The sequence below is a fragment of the Salvelinus sp. IW2-2015 genome, linkage group LG18 (genome assembly GCF_002910315.2).
Source record: "Salvelinus sp. IW2-2015 linkage group LG18, ASM291031v2, whole genome shotgun sequence".
NCBI classification, from domain to species: domain Eukaryota; kingdom Metazoa; phylum Chordata; class Actinopteri; order Salmoniformes; family Salmonidae; genus Salvelinus; species Salvelinus sp. IW2-2015.
Window position 1 is genome coordinate 8,674,457 of NC_036858.1, and position 27,335 is coordinate 8,701,791.

Sequence of the window (27,335 nt, forward strand, 5' to 3'; positions counted from 1 at the left end):
TTTGTTCCAAAATATACTTTTATTTTCAAAAGACACAATGTGTGTACAGTCTGTCTGTCTTGCGATGTGAACCCAACATGGACTGTGTGTCATCYCCTCAACTCTCCTATTGTGGCAGAGTGGCATATCCCTATTCACGGGAAGGATTGGTCATTCTTTAGTGCATACAGCAGATGGCAACATGACATGCTGGAGACAGGCAACATAGAGGAACAAAAAATCTAACATTTTTTTCAGAATGGCACAAATTCCCCAATATCAGGGTTCTCATGTCAACATGTTTGCTTTCAGAGCATATTTGATCCCAACTTATAAGGGGGAGCGATACCTCGGTGTCTCAGGCATCCGTCGCTCATAGAATACATCAGTGTGATTGGTCATACAGTAGGTCAAAGGTCAGGATGGGGCCAGTTCCGACGCGGACTTGAAGTATCCCTGAGCGCGACCAGATCCCAGCGGGGAAGTAGGCCAATACGTTTCCTCACCCACCATTTTCCCTGGGACCACTGCCAGGCAGGGTGAACTATCATTGAAGTGTTCTCCTCGGACCCACCGGGGAAGGAAGAGGGGGGTGGGGGGGGGAGAGAGAGAGGATGGTTAGTGTGACTGACAGAGAGAATACAAAAGACACATTTCATATCGAGAGGAAACATTCCACTAGAGGGGGCTAGAGGACAAGGATTCTTTATTTTATTCTATTTAATATTTAAGAGAAAGTGAGGCTTGCACGTATTATAACGCAGACACACGCACCCACACACACGCACACACACACAACCTTCCACTTCCACTCTGCCTCAGCACAACACTGCTGAGGTCAGTTACGCCTTCAATGCAGCTGTCTCCAACGGCAACTCCTGGCCATTTTAAACAAATTAAACGTACTTACAAAATAAACTCACACAGTATGTATCAAACTGATTTACGCCATCTTCTGTTTTTATCATGGACAACCCTGTAGTGGAGTACATAGTTTGTGGGCTTTAAAAATAAGGGCGTCCAGTCTCCTCTGTGTTAGTCAGTGTAAGTGTACCTGGGGTTGTCTCTGCCCTGGAAGGGGTTGTATTCCATCAGTGAAAGGATTGATGTGTCGTTGGCTAACAGTCTGCCTGCTATGTGGATCACCCACTCACTCTGCTCATAGGTCTGGGAGAGAGAGAAGGAGGGTTAAATACATGGAGAAAGAGGGTGTTCTGAAGAAGACAGAAAAACAGGGGACATTTGAGTGAAAGATCAACTGTCATATCGAACAAAGCCCTCAATCTGAAGCAGTCTACCATTCCAAACTTTTGAGCGGATATTGAGCTGATCTGCGACATCATAAACCTTCCCCCTCTTGCCAAAATGTCTGACTGGGATTTTCTTGGTTCTGGGATTGGATATAAACCAGCGGGAAACCCTATGCCCTGAGAAGGGGACGATAAAACAGCGCGCCACGCGGCSGAGTCTCTGGCCAGAACTACACCTGAGAGAGCTGTAGCAAGAGTTGAGAAGAGTGTGGGCAGCTAGCCCTGACAGAGGAAATTACTCCGAGCAGGTAGTTCTGGGTCCAGACTTTACACAGAGTTAGCCAGCTCACATCCAAGGCAGGAATTTCCCACAAAACCAACAAACAGTAAAACAAATGAAACAGAATCCCTGATTCTTATATGTCAACTTAGAGCCGGGTACTGTAGATCAAAGGTCTGTGCTGARTCCCGGACTCTGACTGTACCTGGAAGGCAGCGAACCACATGAGCCAGTCGAGCCTGTAGTGGTAGGGGGAGATGAGGCAGGGGCGTCGGGTCAGGTCCCCTGGCTTACACAGGAACTGGTACTCCTCCCACACAGCCTCTGGGTCCTTAGGGTCCTCATTCATAGTACCCTGCAGAATCACCTCAGTCCGCTCCTTAGTGATACTGCACAGAGAGGGAGAGAGAGAGAGAGAAATGGAGGGAGAGAGGGAGGGAGCCAAAGAAAGTTGTGAGGGAGGGAAAGTTAAAAAGGATGGCAGAGAGTAGAGAAAAGGAGAGGACCAGAGAAGAATAGAATGAGAGGATGTGGCAGTTTGGACTGATCAAGTGGAGAGATACAGAAAGTGTTGAAATAAAATGAGAGGAAGAGGAGAACGATACCTGCCGAAGGCCCCGTAGGTGTTGACGATGCGGAGCGGGTCAAAAGACGTGTTCATCACCTGTTTGGTGCTCAGCAGGTTCAGCACTACAGGAACGCTCAGGTAGCCAATCAGAACGCCCAGAGCCACATTCACCACTCGACGAAAAAGCATACCTAGGATGGAGAAGAGGTGCAAAAAAAGAGGAAGTGTGTGTGCCTGTGTGTGTGTGTGTGTGTGTGTGTGTGTGTGTGTGTGTGTGTCTGTCTGTCTGTCTGTCTGTCTGTCTGTCTGTCTGTCTGTGGAACTCAAGATACCTCTGGCAGTAGCCAGAGAGAGGGGCTTAGCCTATGAGGTCATGAGGCATTTAGCCACTGACAACTGGAGGAGCTGACAGCTCCAAATCCCCACGACCCGTCTCGGATTGAAATGCCAACCCGTCAACCAGTCCCACGCATGTTAAAACCATCCATCAGAACTATACCTGTTGTTTGACTTAAATAATGGACTTTTATGACCCCCAAAAATTCTAAAAAGCAGCCATGGTGCAGGTAGAGAATGTTAGGGCCACTTAGCAGATATATTACCCAGCATAAAACTAAAGCCATTAGCAATTCCTGGGAGACCAATTAGCTAGAGCCTATGCCTGCTCTAACACACCACATGGGCATTCCTTCCTCACTTTCTCTCTTTCTCTCTTCCTCTCTCTCCATCACCCTCTTCCACATCATCTCCAGCTGTCTCTCGCTCTCGTTCCATTCCCTCCTCCCTCTCCTCAGCTGTCCCAGTAGTAATCCACACTCCTCCCATCGTGTCCAAATCGTAAACCCTTTCCTTTATGTTCATGTGCCAACTGCTAGGCACCCAGTCACATTGGTAATGTGTGATTAGTAATGCCTAATACCCCCTGCCAGCACCCTGGTGCTGTCTACCATCTGTCAAGGCCCTATAGCCTGCTAGCCCGCTCCAGATGTGCCTACAGCCAGGTGTGTGTGTTGGAGATGGGGATTGGAGGGTGGGGAGTGGAGAAGGTGGAGAGGGGTAGGGTGCTCATGTGGACCCACTCAATGACTGCTCTTTGGGGTTGTAAACACAAAGCTAAGCCAGGCACGTGGGAAGGGGGAATCCATACACACACACACAGCGTGGCTGGTAGAGACATCAGTCAGGCCTACCCAGTGGAGCGGTAGTCATGTTGAAGGCTGATGTAATACCTCTTCTCCCTCTTTCTGCCTGCCATCATTAGTCCCAATCATAAAACACCCAGACAGGATAGCAGGGCCTCTAACACCAACTGGCTGAAAATAAATACCCAGAAATCCTGGATAATACCCACAATACCGTAGCCCTGTCTGTATCGATTACTTAATTTGTAAAGTTGGGTCTGGGCAGGGGCAAAGAGTGGTGTAGGTTGTGAGGGAATGAAGATAGAAATATAATGATCTATTCTATGGTGTGTGGGCTCTAACTCCTTTAGGATAAATCATGTCTGTTTAGTAGGTACCCCTGGTGGGTTTGGGGGTCCATCCTGCTGCCTCCTCAGCCTGGAGGTCCAGTACGGCTTGTTTGGCCCCTCGGCCAGACGAGAACAGGAACCCCAGAGAGGCATCATCAAAACAGGCCAAACTGGGAACTATGGTCAGCCAATTGAGGAAGCTCAGGTTCCCACTCACTATCAGAGTCACCTAGAAGAGGGAAATGAGGGTAGAGGAGGAGAAACAGAGGGGAGAGGAGGAGAGACAGAAGAGAGGAGAGACAGAGGAGAAACAGAGGCGAGAGGAGGAGGAAAGAGAGTAGATGGGGAGAAAGGATAAGGAGTAGTATTTAGATTCCTCCAAAGGTACTGCCAGAAAGATAGCATGATATGACTGATGAGGATCATCTGCTTTGGCTAATAGTTCAGCATACTGCAGCGGGGAAAGTCCTGATTTGCTGTATTCATTCAATTATAGCTGGCTCTGAATAACACTCCATTCATCAAACTGATGACTGCAGTTGCCATAAAACTGCTGTCATGCACCAATGGTTCCACTAGGTGGCAATGTGACGTCAGAGCTACTAAAGGTATACTTAGGCACAGATCTAGGATCAGTTACCCTCCCGAAATCCTAGCCTTTCTACTGTCATCTCACCTGGAACACTATCTGCAGCGTCCCGTTGACCATGCACATGCGTCGCCCCAGGAAGGTGAAGAGAGGGACAATGAGYTCGATGAAGTGATTGGACAGAACCTCGAAGCGATGGAACCACCATGGGGATTGGTGCATATAGTATGACATGGGGTTGGGCACCGGCTGAGTCTGGAGGGAGAAAGAGAAACAGAATGAATACAGACAGACGGAGACAGGCAGCCACTGGCAGTTTGTCAGACACACACACCACGGGAATTGTACTGTTGATAACCACACAGTGCATCTCCAGAGATCGCATTAGAGAGAGGAGTCAGTACCTTCACTCCTTATTTTGGGTCCACCTAACCCACCACATCCTTCCAGTCTCAACCACAGAACTGGGATGAGCCAGAGAGGACCAGACACTGACCCAGGGAGAGCACAACCACAACATGAGTACTTCCAGGTCAAGGAAAAAGCAATTTGTCTCAGTTTCAAAATAACCATATCGATACTCAAATATGAGCAAAGACAGAGGGATAGAAAGAGGCAAACGAAAGATAAGTCATTGCCGTAGCATGAGTGTTACGKTGTGTGTTTTTGCATGTAATGGTAAGGATAAGCTAATGAAAGCACAGCTCATCACAGATAACACTRAATGACCTCTATGTTTGCATGGATTTACATGGTGTCCCTCCAATGACTGCATTTGCATGGCGATGAATGGCAGTGAGATAGTGTATAACTTAACATCCCCACCAGCTTTCCCACTGGCCACAATGACTGCCCAAATGACACCTTGTGCCAAACATGAAATGTAGCTGATCTTAAATGTAAAATAGCTATAAAAATAAAAAAAATGTTCCCCCTCATTGTTTTGGCATAAAACCATGGGACAGAATGGCGTGGGGAAACAGTGTACAATTATAACACCACACCTTCAGGAAGGTTTCCAGAGCTAAGTAAAGCTACTGCCTATTTTAGAAATGTCCTGAGAGAGCTCTTTCAGTACAGAACCAGACAGGGCTGGAGAGTGAGAGAGAGTGAGTGTGCGTGTGTGTGTGAGAGACACCACACCCCCAGACAGCCTAGGGCACCGAGCCTRCAACCTCAGATAACCAAACATACCCAGTATGCATACGGCAAACAAACTAACAAAAAAACAAAACAACACCCACCAACCCCCCTCAGCCAGCCTCACATAGCTTCTGCAGTCTTCTTACCCATGATGCATTGCGCTGTGTGGCCCTGCCGTGAGTTTTGAGAGATTGGAGGCTGAAAGGGAGCAGTGTGTCAGCGTCAAGGGGGGGCAGGCAAACCTTACCTGGCGCCCTTGGCTTCCGGTAGAGGGGGTAGGTGGTGTTAGGTGGGGGGGGTGAAATGTAAATCCGCTTTACCCCTGGAGGTGTTGACAGGTTAGGAGCTGGCAGGTCAATGTTTAGACGGGGATATGGGCCCGTTAGCCTGCATGGAGGTACTGAGTCCGAGTCTTCAGGATCCCATATATGCTTTACCATAACCCCAGGTTAAACAACATGGGCATCCAGGTTAAACAACATGGGCATCCAGGTTAAACAACATGGACATCCAGGTTAAACAACATGGACATCCAGGTTAAACAACATGGACATCCAGGTTAAACAACATGGGCATCCAGGTTAAACAACATGGGCATCCAGGTTAAACAACATGGCATCCAGGTTAAACAACATGGGCATCCAGGTTAAACAACATGGACATCCAAGGTTAAACAACATGGACATCCAGGTTAAACAACAATGGACATCCAGGAAAACAACATGGGCATCCAGGTTAAACAACATGGGCATCCAGGTTAACAACATGGCATCCAGGTTAAACAACATGGGGCATCCAGGTTAAACAACATGGCATCCAGTTTAAACAACAATGGACACCAGGTTAAACACAATGACATCCAGGTTAAAACATGGCATCCAGGTTTAAAACAACCATGGGCATCCAGGTTAAACAACATGGGCATCCAGGTTAAACATGGACATCCAGGTTAAACATGGACATCCAGGTTAAACATGGACATCCAGGTTAAACAACATGGACATCCAGGTTGAACAACATGGACATCCAGGTTGAACACAAACACTATTGCAATGTTTCCTTAATTTTTTTAAACACTTTTTGTCAAATTCTACAAGGCGTTCATTTAGTCTCTGATCCATACAGGTTCACTTGGCTGACCACCACTGTTGCCAGAAACCCATTAGCCTCCACGTGAAGCCCTAACAAAGCTGACATACTGTAGGCTGATGGATCTGTAACAGGAGGCTCAATGGGCCTGAATGAGACCCCTGTTTCTCAGCAGACTCTCTCAGATAGGCGTGATGGTCCACAGACAGAGGTCCCTTCGAGTTAACAGGGTTTAGAGAGGAAGGTGGTAAGGGGGTATGGTGAGGTGCCAGGCATCCCTCCACACCTCTCACCTAGGAACCCCCAAGACAGAAGCAGCCTGGAATAAGGAAGGTTGTGGGCATATTTGGACATAAGTGTTGTGAGGTAAAATTTCAAGGCAACAATTATGACAATACTGATAGGGTAGAGGGGTGACAAATTAACATGGACACAAAGGTACATGACACAAATTAACATGGACACAAAGGTACATGACACAAATTAACATGGACACACTTACCCACTTAAAAACACATACACATACACAAAAACAAACACTAACCCACAAATAAGGAACAGAAAGGAGAAAATCGCGGCCACGAATTAGAAGCCATGCTTGACCAGTTAGTCATTTGAATGTCTGTTCAATGTTTCACCCACCCTGTCTGTCCCCCTTATAAGGCAGCAAATTAGGCCGTTGAACACACCGTTAACTCTAATCAACCTCAAATCAGTTCAACTGGTCTCCTCCTTATATCATCATKACTCTTTATGGCCTATAACTTGCTAAAGGCAGGCTCTTAAAATGGCGGGCATAAAGAAATTAATGAGTCGTCGTATTGACCAAAGAAAATAACCATGTTTCCCATTTAATGGGAATTCCACCCCGCAGGCGAACAGAGCAAAAAGGAGCAGTGCCGGACAGGGCTAACAGACTAAGCATGGGTTTGTCATACGTTAAAACCTGTGCAGTGAAGTACTATACAAGGAAGAGAGATTCCTGGTATCAATAGTAGGATGAAGTCGCCCCTGAACATTGATCCAAGGTCAGTTTAATGTGTCGTCCCCTTGATGGTTAGGGATTTGGTGAGGGGAAGCTGATCCTAGATCTGAGAGTAAGTTCTACCCAGACAGCAGAGCATGTCAGTACAGTATGTAGGCATCAGTACAGTCCAGCCTAAGGACAGTAGACCGTTCAGGGACTTTTTCAAGGCCATAAAAAGCCATAGTCAGTCAGACTCCAGGGAGACGTGGTGTATTCCTGGTCTCTGTCATTAGACAAAACGCTCCATGCCGTCTCATCTCCCAGCTGTGTGGGTTATAGCCTAGAGATGACACCGCTGTGTTCTCCCTTCCTATGGAGAAAACCCAACATGAGGCATGTCTAGCAGCCGTTGTGGCAGACAGTGGCTCCCAATGTCCTATCATATGCTAAGAAATGTATCGTCACCCACTAAGTAAACAGAAGTCCTATTTCTTATCCAGGACCAAGACTTAAACCATTGCCTCAGTCGGTTTCAATTGAACTTTTAGGTCTATGTGTAAGCTTATTGTTTAGCCTGGGGAGCTCCGCCTAAGGAGAATATCTAGCTTGGGGAAGCACTGGTGTGTCCACGGCCAGCCAGACAGGAGCAGTCGATCCAACGGTGTGGCACAGGAAGATAGATAACAAAGTGATTCGTTCAACTAGGTTTGGGACAGCAGGCGATTGATAAGGATCATGTGCCAAGGCCTGATCTCTCAGCACGACACAGCACAGGCCAGGGGAAAGCCCTGACGACAAGATGCCAACAAGCACTGCTGACAAGGATTGAGGGAACTGTATTGCACTGAACGCACACGCACCTCGTAGTGGTAGTCCATGCACGTCAGGTCCCTCCAGCAGCGGTCCCCTCTGATCTTGATCAGCCCCTGCGGAGAAGACAACGACACGTCAATCATTCAGCTCAACTCAGGGTGACATTTTCATGGTGCAGACTTAAAAATGGGACCCTCCATCTTTACCATCCCCCTGGCCAGTGGTTCTGTCCAGGTGTGTTAGTTTGTGAGGTTTGTGGAGAGCATATCATTGGGACATACAGCAATGACATGTCCTGCTCCAATTGACCAACAGTCTGTATTAAAATCTGTAGATTTTGTATTGGATCGGTCTGTATCTAATTTAACATCCTCGAAATTACCATGAAACCAAAACTTCAGGCCTACTACCATGTCAATACAGCATATAATCAGTGATCATTCAATATGAACCACGACAGTAGGAAGGTGTGCTAACAATCACAACCAATTCTGGAGGATTGCAAGATGTGGGTTGGTATGATACAGTTTGTATGTACATTAGATAAGAGTGACTCCATATTCAACCAATCTCCCTCATGATGGCCAAAGCAGCATATTACTTCTGTTGGTACCTAGCTAGCACTAGCAAGCTAGCTAGCGGTTAACWCTGAATCGCCAATGGCTAGCTAAATGGTGAGAGCATAGCTATTCACACAGAACGACTCAAACAAGTATCATGTAAAACAACCTGTTTGTTGCATAAAGGCTCTTTCTGCTCGTCAATTCTGGCAGAATAAACATTTGTATACAGCCAAGGCAAAAATCTATTTGTTGTGATTGAATAAACKGTCTCCATTCAAGCCTTGTATAAGTTGCCGTATTGTCTGCCTGTACAAATGAAGAGATCGTTTGTTGTATTGCAAAGAGGAGAGAAAGATTATATTGCAGTAATTAAATTTCCMCTTTCATTCATTCCGCTATGCGTCTGTTGAGGTACAACGGAACTTTACGGAACTTTGTCGCTGGCTAGATGAAGACAAAGCCATAGAGGAGCTCAGTCCGTCTATGGTAACTCGACTGGGCAATAAATACTGCGGCGCTGTGTCTTGTCCACTTGAACAGCTCCTAGTAGCAGCTCTGTGGGTCTGTGGTCATTTCTAATATACTACTCTTCGTTCTAAGCTTAGTGTTAAGGCACACGGTGAAGTTGCCCCCTACATGTCAGTTAAAATGAATAATAAACGCTGCATTCGGAAAGTATTCAGACCCCAATTACTTTTTCCCACATTTTGTTAAGTTACAGCCTTATTCTAAAATTGTTTAAAATTGTTTCCCCCCCCTCAATCTACACATAATGCCAAGCAAAAACTGTTTTTTAGAAGTGTTTGCTAATTTATAAAAAAATAAAACGGTGAAAAATGACATCTACATAAGTATTCAGAGCTTTTACTCAGTACTTTGTTGAAGCACCTTTGGCAGCGATTACAACCTTGAGTCTTCTTGGGTATGATGCTACAAGCTTGGCACACCTGTATTTGGGGAGTTTCTCCCATTCTTCTCTGCAGATCCTCTCAAGCTCTGTCAGATTGGATGGGGAGCGTTACTGCACAGCTATTTTCTGGTCTCTCCAGAAATGTTAGATCGGGTTCAAGTCCGGGCCACTAAAGGACATTTAGAGACTTGTCCCGAAGCCACTCCTGCGTTGTCTTGGCTGTGTGCTTAGGGCCGTTGTCCTGTTGGAAGGTGAATTATCACCCCAGTCTGAGGTCCTGAGCAGGTTTTCATCAAGGATCTCTCTGTACTTTGCTCCGTTCATCTTTCCCTCGATCCTGACTGAAAAACATCCCCACAGCATGATGCTGCCACCACCATRCTTCACAGTAAGGACGGTGCCAGGTTTCCCCCAGATGTGACACTTGGCATTCAGGCCAAAGAGTTCAATCTTGGTTTCATCAGACCAGAGAATCGTGTATTCTCATGGTCTGAGAGTCTTTAGGTGAGTTTTGGCAAACTCCAAGCGGGCTGTCATGTGCCTTTTACTGAKGAATGGCTTCCGTCTGGCTACTCTACCATAAAGGCCTGATTGGTAGAGTATGGCATAGATGGTTGTCCTTCTGGAAGGTTCTCCCATCTCCACAGAGGAACTCTAGAGCTCTGTCAGAGTGACCATCAGGTTCTTGGTCACCTCCCTGACCAAGGCCCTTCTCCCTCGATTGCTCAGTTTGGCCAGGCGGCCAATGATGGAGGCCACTGTGTTCTTGAGGACCTTCAATGCAGCAAAAAAAAAATTGGTACCCTTCCCCAGATCTGTGCCTCGACACAATCATGTCTCGGCGCTCTATGGACAATTCCTTCAACCTCATGGCTTGGTTTTTGCTCTGTGGGACTTTATATAGACAGGTGTGTGCCTTCCCAAATCATGTCCAATCAATTGAATTTACCACAGATGGACTCCAATCAAGTTGTAGAAACATCTCAAGAATGATCATGGGAAACAGGATCCACCTGAGCTCAATTTCAAAGCTAAACCTGTTTTAGCTTTGCCATTATGGGGTATTATTTTAGAATAAGGCTGTAACGTAACAAGATGTGGAAAAACTCAAGGGGTCTGAATACTTTCTGAAAGCACTGTATGCATGTTAGGCCTCCATGATATTCACAAACAAAACAAGAGAGACAGGAGCAACTGAATGACTACTAAAGCAACTGAATGACCCGAGAGAGCGAGGAATTTATGTTGAGCGAGAGAGGGATGCATTGACGGATATGAAGCTGGATTTAATGTGCGTAATCATATTAAACGAAGCATGAACAAAATTAAGAGAAAAATGAGGAAGGMCAACAGCTGATGCGGGCTATGACTAAGCTATCTGGCTCGGATTTAATCTCCAATTCTAGGAAATAAAAAGCAGCACTGATAAAAGACGAGCGGTAAAAATGGAATTAAAAGCTGGTTAGCGATCCATTACTTTCAAATGAGCTTCAGAACATTAMGACTGACTCAGAAAACAGTCAAGGGGGAGAAGTAGTCTTCACTCATTTTCCGACTTGTGTTTCCTCTTTGGATGCCCAGAGAACTTAAAGCCACACCTCTATCTGCTCTTTGCACAAACCTATGAACCAATGCAGTTACCAGTGCCTGCAGCCACACACATGGCTCAGTCAGAGCTCATGCATAGGTTCTCTCCTCAATGGTCTCATGCACCACACAGACCAGTCCTAAAGGTCTCTCTGTCCCTCTCCACTAATGCAATAGACGCTGATTGGTGAAATCAGGGTCTATATTGCAGGCTGATATATCGCTGGGGAAGCAGGGAGAGAGGTTTTGAGGGACAGAGGGWGGGGTAGATGCGCTCGCTGACGGTGGACGCCTAATTCATGGGTTACTTTTGCTATTTATCAGCGAGCATTCTTGCATCTACAACATTACAGATAATCTAATAAGCGCGCCGGGAATGTACTTTCTCCCTTGAAAAATGTGATTCCATTCATTTGAAAATTATCCCCCCTCCTCACCCTCCACCTTTCAGCTGGGCTATAAACTTAACCAGGATAAATGTAGTTGTCTGCTTGTGCCACCCGCCTGCTGTCCTAATGCCATATCAAACAGGATTGTTTACTACCTGCAGCGACGGAGGGCCATTATGAATATTCTATTGAAGTGCTAGCAGATGTGCTTCTGGTGTACATGAATAATAGTGTTGTTTTGTGCTGTTCTCAAATCAAATCGAATGTTATTGGTCACATACACATGGTTAGCAGATGTTAATGCGAGTGTAGCGAAATGCTTGTGCTTCTAGTTCCGACAATGCAGTAATAACCAACGAGTAATCTAACCTAACAATTCCACAACTACTACCTTATACACACAAGTGGAAAGGGATAAAGAATATGTACGTAAAGATATATGAATGAGTGATGGTACAGAACGGCATAGGCAAGATGCAGTAGATGGTATAGAGTACAGTATATACATATGACATGAGTAATGTAGGGTATATAAACATAGTGGCATAGTTTAAAGTGGCTAGTGATACATGTATTACATAAAGATGGCAAGATGCAGTAGATGATATAGAGTACAGTATATACATATGAGATGAGTAATGTAGGGTATGTAAACATTACATATTAAGTGGCATTGTTTAAAGTGGCTAGTGAATAATTTTTACATAAATTCCCATTATTAAAGTGGCTGGAGCTGAGTCATTATGTTGGCAGCGGCCACTAAATGTTAGTGGTGGCTGTTTAACAGTCTGATGGCCTTGAGATAGAAGCTGTTTTCAGTCTCTCGGTCCCTGCTTTGATGCACCTGTACTAGACCTCGCCTTCTGGATGATAGCGGGGTGAACAGGCAGTGGCTCGGTGGTTGTTGTCCTTTATGATCTTTATGGCCTTCCTGTGACATCGGGTGGTGTAGGTGTCCTGGAGGGCAGGTAGTTTGCCCCGGTGATGCGTTGTGCAGACCTCACTACCCTCTGGAGAGGGTAGTTGCCGCTACCAGGCGCAGTTGCCGTACCAGGCGGTGATACAGCCCGACAGGATGCTTTCGATTGGCATCTGTAGAAGTTTGTGAGTGCTTTTGGTGACAAGCCGAAATTCCTTCAGCCTCCTGAGGTTGAAGAGGCGCAGCTGCGCCTTCTTCACAACGCTGTCTGTGTGGGTGGACCAATTCAGTTTGTCCGTGATGTGTACGCCGAGGAACTTAACTTACTACCTCTCCACTACTGTCCCGTCGATGTGGATAGGGGGTGCTCCCTCTGCGTTTCCTGAAGTCCACAACATCTCCGTTTTTTGTTGACGTTGAGTGTGAGGTTATTTTCCTGACACCACACTCCGAGGGCCCTCACCTCCTCCCTGTAGGCGTCTCGTCGTCGTTGGTAATCAAGCCTACCACTGTAGTGTCGTGCGCAAACTGATGATTGAGTTGGAGGCCGTGCAATGGCCACGCAGTCGTGGGTGAACAGGGAGTACAGGGAGGGCTCAGAACGCACCTTGTGGGGCCCCAGTGTTGAGGATCAGCGGGGTGGAGATGTTGTTACCTACCCTCACCACCTGGGGGCGGCCCGTCAGGAAGTCCAGTACCCAGTTGCACAGGGCGGGGTCGAGACCCAGAGTCTCGAGCTAGATGACGAGTTTGGAGGGTACTATGGTGTTAAATGCTGAGCTTGTAGTCGATGAACAGCATTCTCACATAGGTATTCCTGCTTGTCCAGATGGGTTAGGGCAGTGTGCAGTGTGGTTGCGATTGCGTCGTCTGTGACTATTGGGTCGGTAAGCAAAATTGGAGTGGGTCTAGGGGTGTCCGGTAGGGTGGAGGTGATATGGTCCTTGACTAGTCTCTCAAAGCACTTCATGGTGACGGAGTGGATGCTACGGTGCGGTAGTCCGTTTAGCTCAGTTACCTTAGCTTTCTTGGGAACAGGAACAATGGTGGCCCCTTTGAAGCATGTGGGAACAGCAGACTGGGATAAGGATTGATTGAATATGTCCGTAAACACACCAGCCAGCTGGTCTGCGCATGCTCGAGAACGCGGCTGGGAATGCCGTCTGGCCTGCAGCCTTGCGAGGGTTAACACGTTTAAATGTTTTACTCACCTCGGCTGCAGTGAAGGAGAGCCCGCAGGTTTTGGTAGCGGGCCGTGTCAGTGGCACGTAATTGTCCTCAAAGCGAGCAAAAAAGTTATTTAGTCTGTCTGGGAGCAAGACTTCCTGGTCCGCGACAGGGCTGGTTTTCTTTTTGTAATCCGTGATTGACTGTAGACCCTGCCACATACCTCTTGTGTCTGAGCTGTTGAAATGCGACTCTACTTTGTCTCTATACTGGCACTTAGCTTGTTTGATTGCCTTGCGGAGGGAATAGCTACACTGTTTGTATTCGGTCATGTTTCCGGTCACCTTGCCCTGGTTAAAAGCAGTGGTTCGCGCTTTCAGTTTCACGCGAATGCTGCCATCAATCCACGGTTTCTGGTTTGGGAATGTTTTAATCGTTGCTGTGGGTATTACGTCGCCGATGCACTTTCTAATGAACTCGCTCACCGAATCAGCGTATTCGTCAATGTTGTTGTTGGACGCAATGCGGAACATATCCCGTGATCGAAGCAGTCTTGAAGCGTGGAATCAGATTGGTCGGACCAGCGTTGAACAGACCTGAGCGCTGAAGCTTCTTGTTTTAGTTTCTGTTGTAGGCTGGAAGCAACAAAATGGAGTCGTGGTCAGCTTTTCCGAAAGGAGGGCGKGGGAGGGCCTTATATGCRTCGCGGAAGTTAGAATAACAATGATCCAGGGTTTTACCAGCCCTGGTAGCAAAATCGATATGCTGATAGAATTTAGGGAGTTTTGTTTTCAGATTAGCCTTGTTAAAATCCCCAGCTACGATGAATGCAGACTCAGGGTGTGTGGTTTCCAGTTTACATAGAGTCAGATAAAGTTCGTTCAGGGCCATCGATGTGTCTGCTTGGGGGGGAATATATACGGCTGTGATTATAATCGAAGAGAATTCTCTTGGTAGATAATGCGGTCGACATTTGATTGTGAGGAATTCTAAGTCAGGTGAACAGAATGACTTGAGTTCCTGTATGTTGTTATGATCACACCTGGAAGGCAAAACACAGGATCCGCTTCGGGATAGTCATATTCCTGGTCGTAATGACAGTGAGTTGACGTTGCTCTTATATATTCAGTAGTTTCTCCCGACTCTATGTAATGAAACCTAAGATTACCTGGGGTACCAATGTAAGAAATAACACGTAAAAAAACAAAATACTGCATAGTTTCCTAGGAACGCGAAGCGAGGCGGCCATCTCTGTCGGCGCCGGAAGTAGCTAGCAAGTGCAAGCTGTGTTGTGTTGTGTGTTGTGTTCTATTCCTCCAACACAGAGCCAAAAGAGAAGAATTAAAGAATTGGGGAATATTAACAGTTCTTAGGGGGTAATWACTCACTGTTATGCCACATCAACTGCAGTTTAAGCTAGGGGTTGAATGACAGACTGGAAGACGGCCTTGGATTGGCAAACCGTAACGTTCGATAGAAGATATTATGATTTCTGCAGGAAATTATATCAAAATGGCCCTTCGAAATGAAAGAGCATGGGAAAGAAACTTGATATGACACATGTGTAGAGGRGAAAAACCCAGAATCAAAATGTATACAACAGCTTAAAGCACTAGTCTGTCTTGGCCACGTATAATCAACTACAASACCATACAGCCCTTGGAGGACAAGCGCTTAAATCCTTATTTCTTCTGAGAAGACTACAGTCAATAAAAAGCACTGAGACTTCAACTCCAGTTGAAGCAGCAAGAACACAATGCAAACTCACTTCRAAAATCTCTTATTTAGACAAATAAATCAGCATTGATGCTCTGTGAGAATGTGCAACCAGGACATATTATTGACACATTGCTGGTCATGGGGCACGGAATAMACAACAACTCTGTTTGACTTTGTTAGGCCACATTGGGGTTATCAGGGCATTAGATTCTGCTTATAAATCGTTGGGTGTTGACTATAATACAATTCAGTCATGAGGATCATCAATTCCCATTGTCCCATATTCTGACCACGGAGTAGGCCAGTTTCCCGTTCTCCAGAGAACCTAGGTGGTTCGACTGCAAAGTTATTAGGGAGGCCATTTTGACAATCGTTGAACGGAAAGGCCTTTAACGATATTCAGTTGTCAYTGAAGTAGTGCTTTGTGTTGTTAACACCACAACAGAAAATGAGAATAGTTCTACTTTGTCAACAGGCATAAAAACAGTGAGTGGTTGGGTGCAGGCAGCCATTATCCCATGAAATTTGTCAGCCACCATTAAAAGAAAATCCTGGCCATGACAAATTGAGTCGATGCATGCGACTCCAATAAAAGACCATTTGAGCGTTTTGTTCCACAGCACTGGGCTCCATCCATCCACGGCGAACCACAGAACTCCAGGTGCACGTTGGCTGGAGCCCTTCGCAAATGTGCAAACGACAGCGAGCAAGTCCGTCTATTTCCTGTTTGGGTGCCGCGCGGAGATTTATGCAGACTCCCGACAATAAAAGTAGGGTATGGTGGCAAGGAGAGTGAGCGGTGAAAGTGTCGTGGCTGGTTTGGAAGGCTGTAAGTCAGGGACTGAGTAGAGAGAGAGTAGAGAGAGAGAGAGAGAGAGGCTGGGCAGGCTGAGGTAAGCAGGCCCTGAGGATGTCATTAGCACTACCCAGACCTAGAAAAAGCAGGTCGACCCGGGACAGTCGTAAAAACAGACACAGACTCCCTGCTAGACGACATGATACGCTAATGTAGGTACTGTACGGCTGATAACTGTCACATACAAGACGAATGGGTTAGGRGTTTGGTTTCGATTTTCTTTTACTATGCTTCCTACAGTGATGATACTTCCTAAAAACAGAATTCCCTCAGTGATAACCAATCATCAGTGTAAGAACCACAGAAACAAATCACCAACACCCAATGACACTGCTTTCTCCCACTGGCAGCCATTGGCATTCAAAGACAGTCAGTAACCAGTTGCACACTGGATCAAGCCAGCATTCATTTCCCTACAAAGGAAAAAAGCCTATATACTTACATGTAGTATATTTTTCTCTCCCCCAAAAAGAGAAAACTTTCATTTGGCGTCAGGGGTTCATTCTGACTACAGTAAATGAAAGAGTGACGTGGCTCTGGGCTTGACCAGAGAGGGGCCAAGGGACGTCCTAAACCCGATCACCCCTGCCAGCTGCCTAAAGGTACGCCTCGATGCCCCTGCCAACCGCCTAAACAGGAAGGCGTTAAACACTCCCAGAAACCTTGAAACATGAACATGTTTCTCCGCAGGATGCAATCAACTACATTACAGTGAGTCTTTTATTCTGTGTCAACTTTTTATGCTACGTTGACCCCTCACCATCGGTAATTCCCAATACTGGAAAACAATGATTGTTTTATGCGTAGCTCCCCCTACCAACAATGTCCCAAGTCCCATCAACAGTCTTCGAGACAATAGAGAACTCCGAGGCCAATTGGGGCCAGGGCCAACCTCAAAACTCATCAACAACCCAACGACATGGATACGAGCCAAACCAACAAACAGCCRGCAGGAGACACTTCCTCGCAAAGTGATCACCCCAAAGGAGAATGGAACAGTCCAACCAGACAAGCACTTTACTGTATTATGGTTTTACTGGACTTCTTCAAAAACAGGAGCATGGGGGAAATGCTCTCCATCATTGCCTGGTGCACTCTTTCTACTAGGCCTACCGTTCCTCCTGCAGGAGTGTGAGATGTGATACCTCGTGCAAAGGCTGTGAGACAGCTAGTTTACTGGCCAGGTCCAACCTCTACCACACCCAATCATGGGGCACCACACCAGCTCACTAGCACCCTGATTACCATGATTGTATTTCACAGCTTAAAYGCTGACACTGCCCTGTGAATCAGATCCCATTAGTACCACTTAGCAAACCGCCTGGACTTACCCTCTGATGCTAACAGCCTGGATAATGAAAGGTGTGTACGCACACGCACACACACATAGCTTAGGACGCGAAAGCAAAAGCAGARGACCCATTGAGGAACAGGGTAAGAGAAAGAAGTGTGCTGCCAGGAGGGATATTTTTAACAYGTGAGGAAGGGCCTGACTTGTAAAGTCACTCAAAAGAGAGAATCTGTTTAGATGAATCTGCTGAAGGAAATTAGCAAAGAAGAAAATGTGATGTCCTCAATAGCACCGTTATTCAACAATTTTGACAGCATAAGCAATCAAGATTGGATAAAACAGACAGAAAGTAGACATTGAGAAATAAAATCATTGAATTGGGTTATAAACTGATGCTTTCAGAATCCGAACATGAAACAARTCAGGACAAAGTTTCTTCTTCCTTAGGGTCCCTTCAAAGTTTACTGGCTACGTCCCCTTCACTTAAAAGGGTTCTCAATAGCACTCTAACAGTGGTCAACCACAGAACAAGGGATAGATTACCCTGACCTAATCTAACCAACACTTACATGACAAACACTGAGTGAACATAGCATGGCTTTTATAATGGATAAATAATACTTTGTATTTACAGTGTCAATCTAAGGAACTTAAGACGTGACAAGAATTTCCTAAAAAGGTTTCAACTTTAACCTAATGTCATCCAAAAATCAAGCTCYGAGTCAATTTTCTAAACGATATGCTTTCAATTATAGTGAAAAACAAATGTAACCTAGCTGCCCCGACCACAATAAAAACCATGATTACCCCGTGATTAAAAAGCTGCTTATTGGTTAAGCCTCAGCCATGTCTGAGGGGACCTGAAGTGCTTTTCTGTTTTGAATAAATGTGTTGTAATGACTTTGTGTCTAGGGGAAATGACAAGAGGGGCTTGTACACTTGTAAGCACTTAAAGTCAATCATACTCTTGGCACTGGGGTAAGCTGAATGAACATATAGCTCCCTCGTTGCTCCGTCCTCTTTATGGGCCTAATTGAAAAAACACTTTGGGCATTGTGGCAGGTTCCAACCCCCACGTTTTAAAAGACAACAGCGTTGGGTTGGTTTTCTCTCTCCACTAAACCATAAAAGAGACAGACAAGTTGCCTGACTGACTGGTTCCATATTTGCATTTACAACGTCTGTTTTTCTTAGGGATGGTGTTTTGTTTTGACCATAGAGAAGTGTCTAAGCCCAGTAAACACGTTTCTTATAAACACGTGAAAATTTCACCCGTGTTTTTTTCCACAGACTATGAGGGGAATTCAGTGTCAGTGTGATAGATGTGTGTGTGTGTGTGTGTGTGTCTGTGTGTGTCACTCACGGCGCCCAGCATGATGCGAACGATTAGCCAGCGGAAGGTCCAGATGGAGATTAGCGAGGGGGGGCAGCGAGGGGGCACCTGGGACAGACTCCACACAGGACACAGGAAGATCCCCAAGAAGCCCGTCTCCAACAACTGACTCTCCCAACCTGAAGACAGAGGGAGAAGTGAGAGGAAATGGGGGAGAGAGAGAGACAGAGGGGAGGAGAAACAGAGGGAGCGAGAGAGACAGAGCAAACGTTCAGAGAAAGGACGTCAGGGAGAGGGAGAACAGGAGACAGGGGTTTCAGAAAAAGGACAGGGGCATGACGAATAGTCAAGCAGATGTGGGGAGAATATAGAGTGACAGTCCAAGTGTGTGAGTGAGGATGGAGAATAAGAGGAACCATGACATGGAATGAGATGACTAAGGGGCAGGAGAGATGAAGACATGGGATATATGAGAGAAAAGGCCATTGCTAAAGGACAAGTGTGGCAAAGGTCAAAAGTGACCACATCTCTCAGCATGCGAATGCTGCATGGATACATACATCAGGGGAGCTACTCAGTTACCACATCTGTGAGGAAGTAGGGAAAGTCAAAAAGTTAAGGCTGTGGAGAGTTAAGAAGTGGAGAGCAAAAAAAAGAAGCTAATTCCCCTTGTGCATGTCACGTTGCATGTTTTTGTGTGGGTTTTTTTATAGTCTGAGCTGCCCTCACCATTCTGAAGCATTACAGTCAAAGCAAGAAGAGCAGCCGGGGATGCTTTGAATAACCAAAATATGGACAGCTGTAATTGTAGAAGTGAATTAGGGCCAGTTATCCGTCTGTCTATGCAAACATCACTGTTCTGGAACGATCTCTATCTGTCATTCTACAATGATGACCACAGATAACCTCCTCTGGCTATGTGCATATGTCCCTGATGGCCAATCACTGGAGGCTTGTTCATAAATGTAAAGTGAAAAGGTGCAGAGGTAGTGCACGTGTGCCGTCATGGGTGTGTGTGAGTCCACGCACCCATGTATAATACAAACATGTCAGTCGATCTAATTCCAGACTGGCCTGATGTGAATGCAGCAGAGGGCTCCCAGTGAAGGCCCACCTGCTCCCGTCTCTCCTCAGAGAGATCCAGTGTGATCTGTGCAGCTGTTGGCCTGTTCGCCCCTCCTAACAAAGGCAGTCTTTGTAGCCCTCGCCCAGTGGACATGCAAACAGAGATAATGACAAAGATGAAGAGAGAGAGAGAGAGATCGAGGGACACAGAGTACAGTATGCAGTTGAACAGTCTTAGGACTAAAGAAGGAGGAAATACATTTATTCTTGGTTTTGTTTTAATTTCTTTTATCTAACACCGTCTCTACAGTGTTAGATTTCCTTGATAAACGGGTCTTCTGTATAATGAGCGAGGGAACGAGAAAGGAGAAGGGAAAAAAGAGACCACAAAACCTGACCAGAGACATCCGACTGGAGTCATTCACTCCAAAGTGTCATTAACCAATCAGTGAGGTCAAATTGATCTGGGCTCTTATCTGAACTAGCGCCCTACATCCAGAACTATTTACACTCAGCCCTGCAGCGATTAGATTGGACTCAACAGTCTGATTGAATTGAGTTATTGGGATGAACAACTGAGGAATCCTGCTGAGGCAACAAAAGACCAGCTGAAGCTGAACCAGCCACATCTGCTAACCCTGGGCAGTGCTGATCTTGGATTAGGTCCTCCCTGTCCATACAATAATATTCATTATGATCTACTGTAAAAGGCTAAACTGATCCTATATCAGCGCTCCTACTCTGAGACACATTTTGAATACAGCCAGGCCCATCCAGGGCCAGATGTTTACTGAGGTCTGAGGATAATGGGGTTTTGGGTGGCATGATACACCGACTCTGATCTCTATGCCAATAGGCCAATTTGCCAATAGAGACTAGTGAGGGGCATTAAACCATGTCAGCTGAGTGTTGATGAGATTATGTATTGAAATGTAATCATCCCAAACCTCTGACTATGACCCAGATCATATTAACACATCTGAGCTGAATGTGACCGCTTCAAAGGGGATAACAAGGGCACAGTAGTGGTTGTGGGAAGGTTAGATAAGGGCTAGGTTGTGGAGTGACAAAAGAGCAGGCTGTTACAAATCTCAGGTCCAGGTTTCTCCAAAGCATGTTAAGGCTAAGTTTTTGCTGCTGCCTACATACAGACTCCAATCATTGGCCACTTTAATAAATGGATCACTAGGCACTTTAAATAATGYCACTTTAATAATGTTTACATATCTTACACTACTCATCTCATATGTATATACTGTATTTTATACCATCTATTGCATCTTGCCTATGCCKCTTGGCCATCGCTCATCCATATACTTATATGTACATATTCTTATTCCATCCCTTCACGTCTGTGTATTCGGTAGTTGTTGTGGAATTGTTAGATTACATGTTAGATATTGCTGCACTGTCAGAACTAGAGGCACAAGCATTTCGCTACACTCGCAATATCACCTGCTAACCATGTGCATGTGACCAATAGAATTTGATTTGATTCATCGTCAGAACCTTCGTCGAGCATCATTAAATCTCTGAGCAGTTTCACAAAACCGTTGTTACGCAAGACCCACTTGTTATTTTCCGACTGCCTCRGACCACTTGTCGGACAGCTAAATGTGTCGTTAGAGGTGCTTTTTTTGCCCTTTCTGCGTCACTTTATACACAGAAGACCTCCGCTAAACATAGAATCTAGCTGTTTATACGTTTCTCTGTGACTGCCGATAATATAATTAATTGTTGACTGAAAATAGGCCTTCACAGTTGCCAGTGTCTTTGCAACTGTTACAAATAAGTGAAGAATAAAACTAGAGATGACTGCATAAACAAAATAAATACAGTATAGGCTACRTGGGCCTAGCTATTTCAATCATTTTGAAATCAATTAATTTTAAAAGGGATATTTTGGGGTTTTGAGGGGACGGAGCATAAAAAAAACACAGCATGGTAGCAACACAACATGACAACATGGTAGCAGTACAACATGGCAGCAGCACAAAACATGGTTCAAACATTAGGCACAGACAACAGCACAAAGGGCAAGAAGGTAGAGACAACAATACATCACGCGAAGCAACCACAACTGTCAGTAAGTRTCCATGATTGAGTCTATGAATGAAGAGATGGAGATGAAACGATCCAGTATGAGTGTTTTTTGCAGCTCGTTCCAGTCGCTAGCTGCAGCAAACTGAAAAGAGGAGCGACCCAGGGATGGGGTCTCTGCATGCAGTTTGAAGAAAGTTGCTAACAAGCGCTGGTGCAATTGCTAACTAGTATTAGCACAATGACTGGAAGTCTATGGGTATCAGCTAGCATGCTAAACACATGGCCTTCCATGCTAACAGATAGCGCAATGACTGGAAGTCTATGGGTAACTTTAGTTAGCATTGGCTTGCAAAATTACCTGTGTCAAATCTGTGATTTTGTGCACTATTATGGGATAACCAATAGCCATGCTGCCTCAATATTTGCAGCCATAATATATAGGAGATAACCTCTCTAAGTCTAGGAGCCGATCTGTCGTCAGTATTGTGGAACAATTCCTATTAAAAGGTATGATTCAAATGGAGAAAGCTGATCTGAGAGCAGTGCTAACTTTCTTGCAATCCTATCAGTATTGACAACTGGCCCAGCGTCGTCCGGGTAAGGAGAGGGTTTGGGCGGCCGGGAAGTCCATGTCCCATCTCGCTCTARCGACTTCTGTGGTAGGCCGGGCGCATGCACGCTGACACGATCGCCAGTTGGACGGTGTTTCCTCTGACACATTGGTGCGGCTGGCTTCCGGGTTAAGCGAGCAGTATGTTAAGAAGCAGCGCGGCTTGGCAGGGTCGTGTTTTGTGCATGGCTCACGACCATTGCCTCTCCCGAGTCCGTACGGGGTTGCAATGATGGGACAAGACTAACTACCAATTGCATATCACAAAATTGGGGAGAAGGGGTATAAAAAAAATAAACGGTACAAGTCAAAAGTTGGGACACACTTACTCATTCAAGGGTTTTTATTTGTACTATTTTCTACATTGTAGAATAATAGTGAAGACATCAAAACTATGAAATAACACATATGGAATCAAGTAGTTATCAAAAAAGTGTTCAACAAGTCAAAATAAATGTTATATTTKAGATTCTTCAAAGTAGCCACCCTTTGCCTTGATGACAGCTTTGCACACTCTTGGCATTCTCTCAACCAGCTTCATGAAGTAGTCACATGGAATGCATTTCAATTAACAGATGTGCCTTGTTGAAAGTTAATTTGTGGAATTTCTGTCCTCAATGCGTTTGAGCCAATTAGTTGTGTTGTGACAAGATAGGGTTGTTATACATAAGATACCCTTATTTGGTAAAAGACCAAGTCCATATTATGGAAAGAACAGCTCAAATAAACAAAGAGAAACGACAGTCCATCATTATTTTAAGACATGAAGGTCAGTCAATGCGGAACATTTCAAGAACTTTGAAAGTTTCTTCAAGTGCAGTCGCAAAAACCATCAAGCACTATGATGAAACTGGCTCTCATGAGGACCGCCACAGGAAAGGAAGACCCAGAGTTACCCCTGCTGCACAGGATAAATTCATTACAGTTACCAGCCTGAGTAATTGCRGCCCAAATAAATGCTTCACGGAGTTCAAGTAACAGACATCTCAACATCAACTGTTCAGAGGAGACTGCGTGAATCAGGCCTTCATGGTCTATTRCTGCAAAGAAACCACTACTAAAGGACACCATAATAAGAAGGGACTTGCTTGGGCCAAGAAACATGAGTAATGGTTATTAGACCGGTGGAAATATCTCCTTTGGTCTGATGTCCAAATGTGAGATTTTTGGTTCTAACCGCTGTGTTTTTGTGAGACGCAGAGTAGCTGAACAGATATCCCGCATGTGTATTTCCCACCGTGAAGCATGGAGGAGGAGGTGTGATGGTGCTTTGCTGGTGACACTGTCTGTGATTTATTTAGAATTCAAGTCATACTTAACCAGCATGGCTACCACAGCATTCTGCAGTGAAACACCATCCCATCTGGTTTGCGCTTAGTGAGACTATAATTTGTTTTCAACAGGACAATGACCCAACACACCTCCAGGCTGTGTAAGGGCTATTTGACCAAAAAGGAGAGTGATGGAGTGCTGAATCAGATGACCTGGCCTCCACAATCACCTGACCTCAACCCAATTGACCTCAACCCAACCGCAGAGTGAAGGAAAAGCAGCCAACAAGTGCTTGGCATATGTGGGAACTCCTTCAAGACTGTTGGAAAAGTATCCCAAGTGATGCTGGTTGAGAGAATGCCAAGAGTGTGCAAAGCTGTCAAAGGCAAAGGGTGGCTACKTTGAACAATATAAAATATTTTTTTTGTTTGTTTGATTACTACATGATTCCATGTGTTATTTCATAGTTTTGATGTCTTCATTATTATTCTACAATGTAGAAAATACMAAAAAATAACACATAATAATAACACAAGCCTAAGTTCCATCGCTATCGGGAAACCGGTCCCAGATGGATGTTGTAGTCTTACAAATGTAATTGAATGTAAGTAGTTAACTTACCAAACGAATACCTGTAAGGAGAGGAAAAAATAAAATAGATCAGCATAAAAATAGATATTTTGACCTGATTAGAGAGTTGGCCTAACCTACATTCTGTACCAAGCACTTACCGCATATTGCAATACTGTACCCACAATCGTACATATCAAATTACATGTGTCAGAAGTTTATAAAGATGAAACACTGAATAGTGTTGATAAATAAATTGACTTATTCCTATTAAACACGCTGGACTAAAAAACRGGACATACCAGTAATGACCCTTTAAGACTAATCAGCTAACTGAATCACTGTTGGCATGATGGCCTTGAAGTCTCCAAATCCACATCTTTCATTCAGAACATAAGAAGCAGATGGTGAACAATTTTGAAAATGTCTCCAGGAAKTGTCTACCCTCTCTTCATCTTATTCTTCAGAGCCACAAAGAACTTCAACAGAGCTGAGAGAACGAGGGAGAACGGTCACGTGTTTGTCTGTCTGTCACTGTTGTACAGTCCATCCCTCCCAAAGACTTGAGACTGAACTATCTTCTAGTCACAACACAGAGGCCCAATCAACATGTTCTCTCACTCACTACTGGGTCCCCTCCTACTGGCCCAGACACAACCCTGTAAACTACACCCTACCACACACATGGAACATAAGCAGTGTGTGTGTGTGTGTGTGTGTTTATACCAGTGGATGTTGCTGAAGGGAGGACAGCTCATAATGATGGCTGGAACGGAGCAAATGGAATGGAATCAACCACACGTGTTTGACGTATTTGATACAGTTCCACAGATTCCGCTACAGCCACTACCACGAGCCCRACCTCCCCGATTAAGGTGCAACCAACCTCCTGTGGTGTTTTTCCAACCCATCACTCACCAGATCTGCCCCACACTGACCAGAGAATGGTAGAGCACCCACAGCATGGCCATGATGATCATGTTGGCAGTGCCAGTCAGCAACACAAAGCCTGACAGCGCCATCCCCACCAGGGCAATGCCATCCAGGTTGGCATCCATGTCCGTCCAGTCCAGGAACCACAGGATAGAGGGAGTGTAGGCGAAGGCAGACATATCGATCTTCCCCCCCACATAGCGCTTCACACTGAGAAGGTAATCCTTACAGGGCAAGAGGCCTCGCTCTCCTATCAGCTGTTTGTTCTGGTTGTAGGCAACAGTGAATGCAATGACTACAGGGGGAGGGATGAAGGGAGAGGGGGAAGAGAGGTGGAGGAAGTGAGGTGAATAAAGATAGGTTTATGAGTACTAGAACGAACTGTCTGGTTCATTTAAGAATGTGACAGGAGAACAATTGCTATGTTTCTTGGTAAATGGTAATGTGGACGATGTGTCCATGTCTACTTGAACATTAAATTGGTTTTAACTCCAACTACCACCATACAATACACACATGAAAACTGACGAGAATAATATAGCCTACGCAATGGTCTGGAAGCCATTGTAATGGAGCCAGTGCATCATAACTCGCTACATTGTCAGAATATCACACTCGAACTTACAGTAGATGAARGCAATGGAACGTAGAAGCACAATTCGAGTGAGCCAGTAAGTCCCGGTTTGCAATGTAACCAATTCTTTCTTCTTTGCTTTGCAAGTGTCCTCTTCATTATTTCGGATGTTGTCATCTGAATGTGTCGTTGTTGTCTTCCATGTTTCGACGCGTCTTTTTCTCAAAGTGCTTTCAGAACTCTCACCGTGAGCCGCCATGTTGGTTGACGCTCTAAAAAACCACGTGATCAGAGGGCTCGTTCAAGAGTGTCTAGAARCGTAGTGTCTGAGTTTTGAAAAATCCGTGCGTTGCGCATTGCATATGCTTACCGTGGAATGGATAGCCCATCTATAGCTCATCTACCCTTGAACAGCAGATGTGTCTTGCAAAATCGTATGATTGGTGGGCTTTCTTCTTCTATGGTATATTGGCGATCACACAATTGAAAGTGCATCCTGCCACCTACTATGCAGAATGGAGTCAAGATTCCCCCCAAAAACTGAACTACCAATAATTAAAAAAGAAAGAAGAAGCAATGATCAGATCCCTACACAGGCTCAATGGGAACCTGGGAGGGYAGGTCTTCTGGCGCCAGTACCACTTGCAAGTCTTCAGATGTAAAATCCTTGAGTCCCAAAAACTTTTCTGCCGCAGGCACAATAATGTTAMGTTTCTTCAACTTCTTTRAGACTTATGCAGTACAGTTTATAACGGTGTCAATGAACACAACAAAATCCACCTTAACACAGGGTATCTTTTGTCTGGCAGCAGACATTTACTACAGGCTGYGGTGTATTCACCATCGTATCTTCACTAGTTTTCAACAACAACAAAAATAGTCTACGCCCGTCGTCCTTCTACACAACGTTCTTCAGTATACTCTGTTCGTCTGCACACACTTGAAACATGGCCAAATCCTTTACAWTTCTTACACTTCAGTGGTTTGGGGATCCAAGCTCTTAGGTATTTTCTCTATCAAAAACAACAGGASCGACAGACTTTCTTCCTTTCCTCCATTCACCCAGCGGGTCAAATGCCGGGCACCAACCACACCAGGAATTCTCTTTGGGTATTCAACCTGAACATCCGGATATGACTCCTTTGACGGTTGCTTTACTCCGAAGTGCACAACACAAAACGTATGTTGTCCGGATTCTTTTGAGGCTCACAGCAATTTTCCTCTGCTCTTCAGAAATACAATTGATCAAAATAAGACCACTCCTGGTCACTGACAGACTCCACTTTTCCAACGCATACTTCACCATTTGACACCTCAAACGGGTTKCCCCACATATGCATCCCTACTCAAACACATCCCAACAAGAAGCGATTCATTATCATTTA

General features: G+C 45.3%; 1 protein-coding gene across 1 annotated transcript; it reads right to left on the reverse strand.

Annotated features, from left to right (window-relative positions):
- On the reverse strand, nt 1-26,313 carry lmf1 (lipase maturation factor 1). The gene is made up of 11 exons (XM_070448276.1): nt 26,002-26,313; nt 25,362-25,671; nt 24,495-24,505; nt 18,914-19,062; nt 8,197-8,262; nt 4,225-4,392; nt 3,597-3,777; nt 2,115-2,268; nt 1,715-1,898; nt 1,032-1,146; nt 1-551 (listed from the first exon to the last, which is right to left on the reverse strand). Exons 1-11 carry the CDS (start codon nt 26,207-26,209, stop codon nt 397-399), a joined length of 1,701 nt encoding a protein of 566 aa, XP_070304377.1. The 5' UTR covers nt 26,210-26,313; the 3' UTR covers nt 1-396.
- Between the last annotated feature and the right edge of the window lie 1,022 nt (nt 26,314-27,335).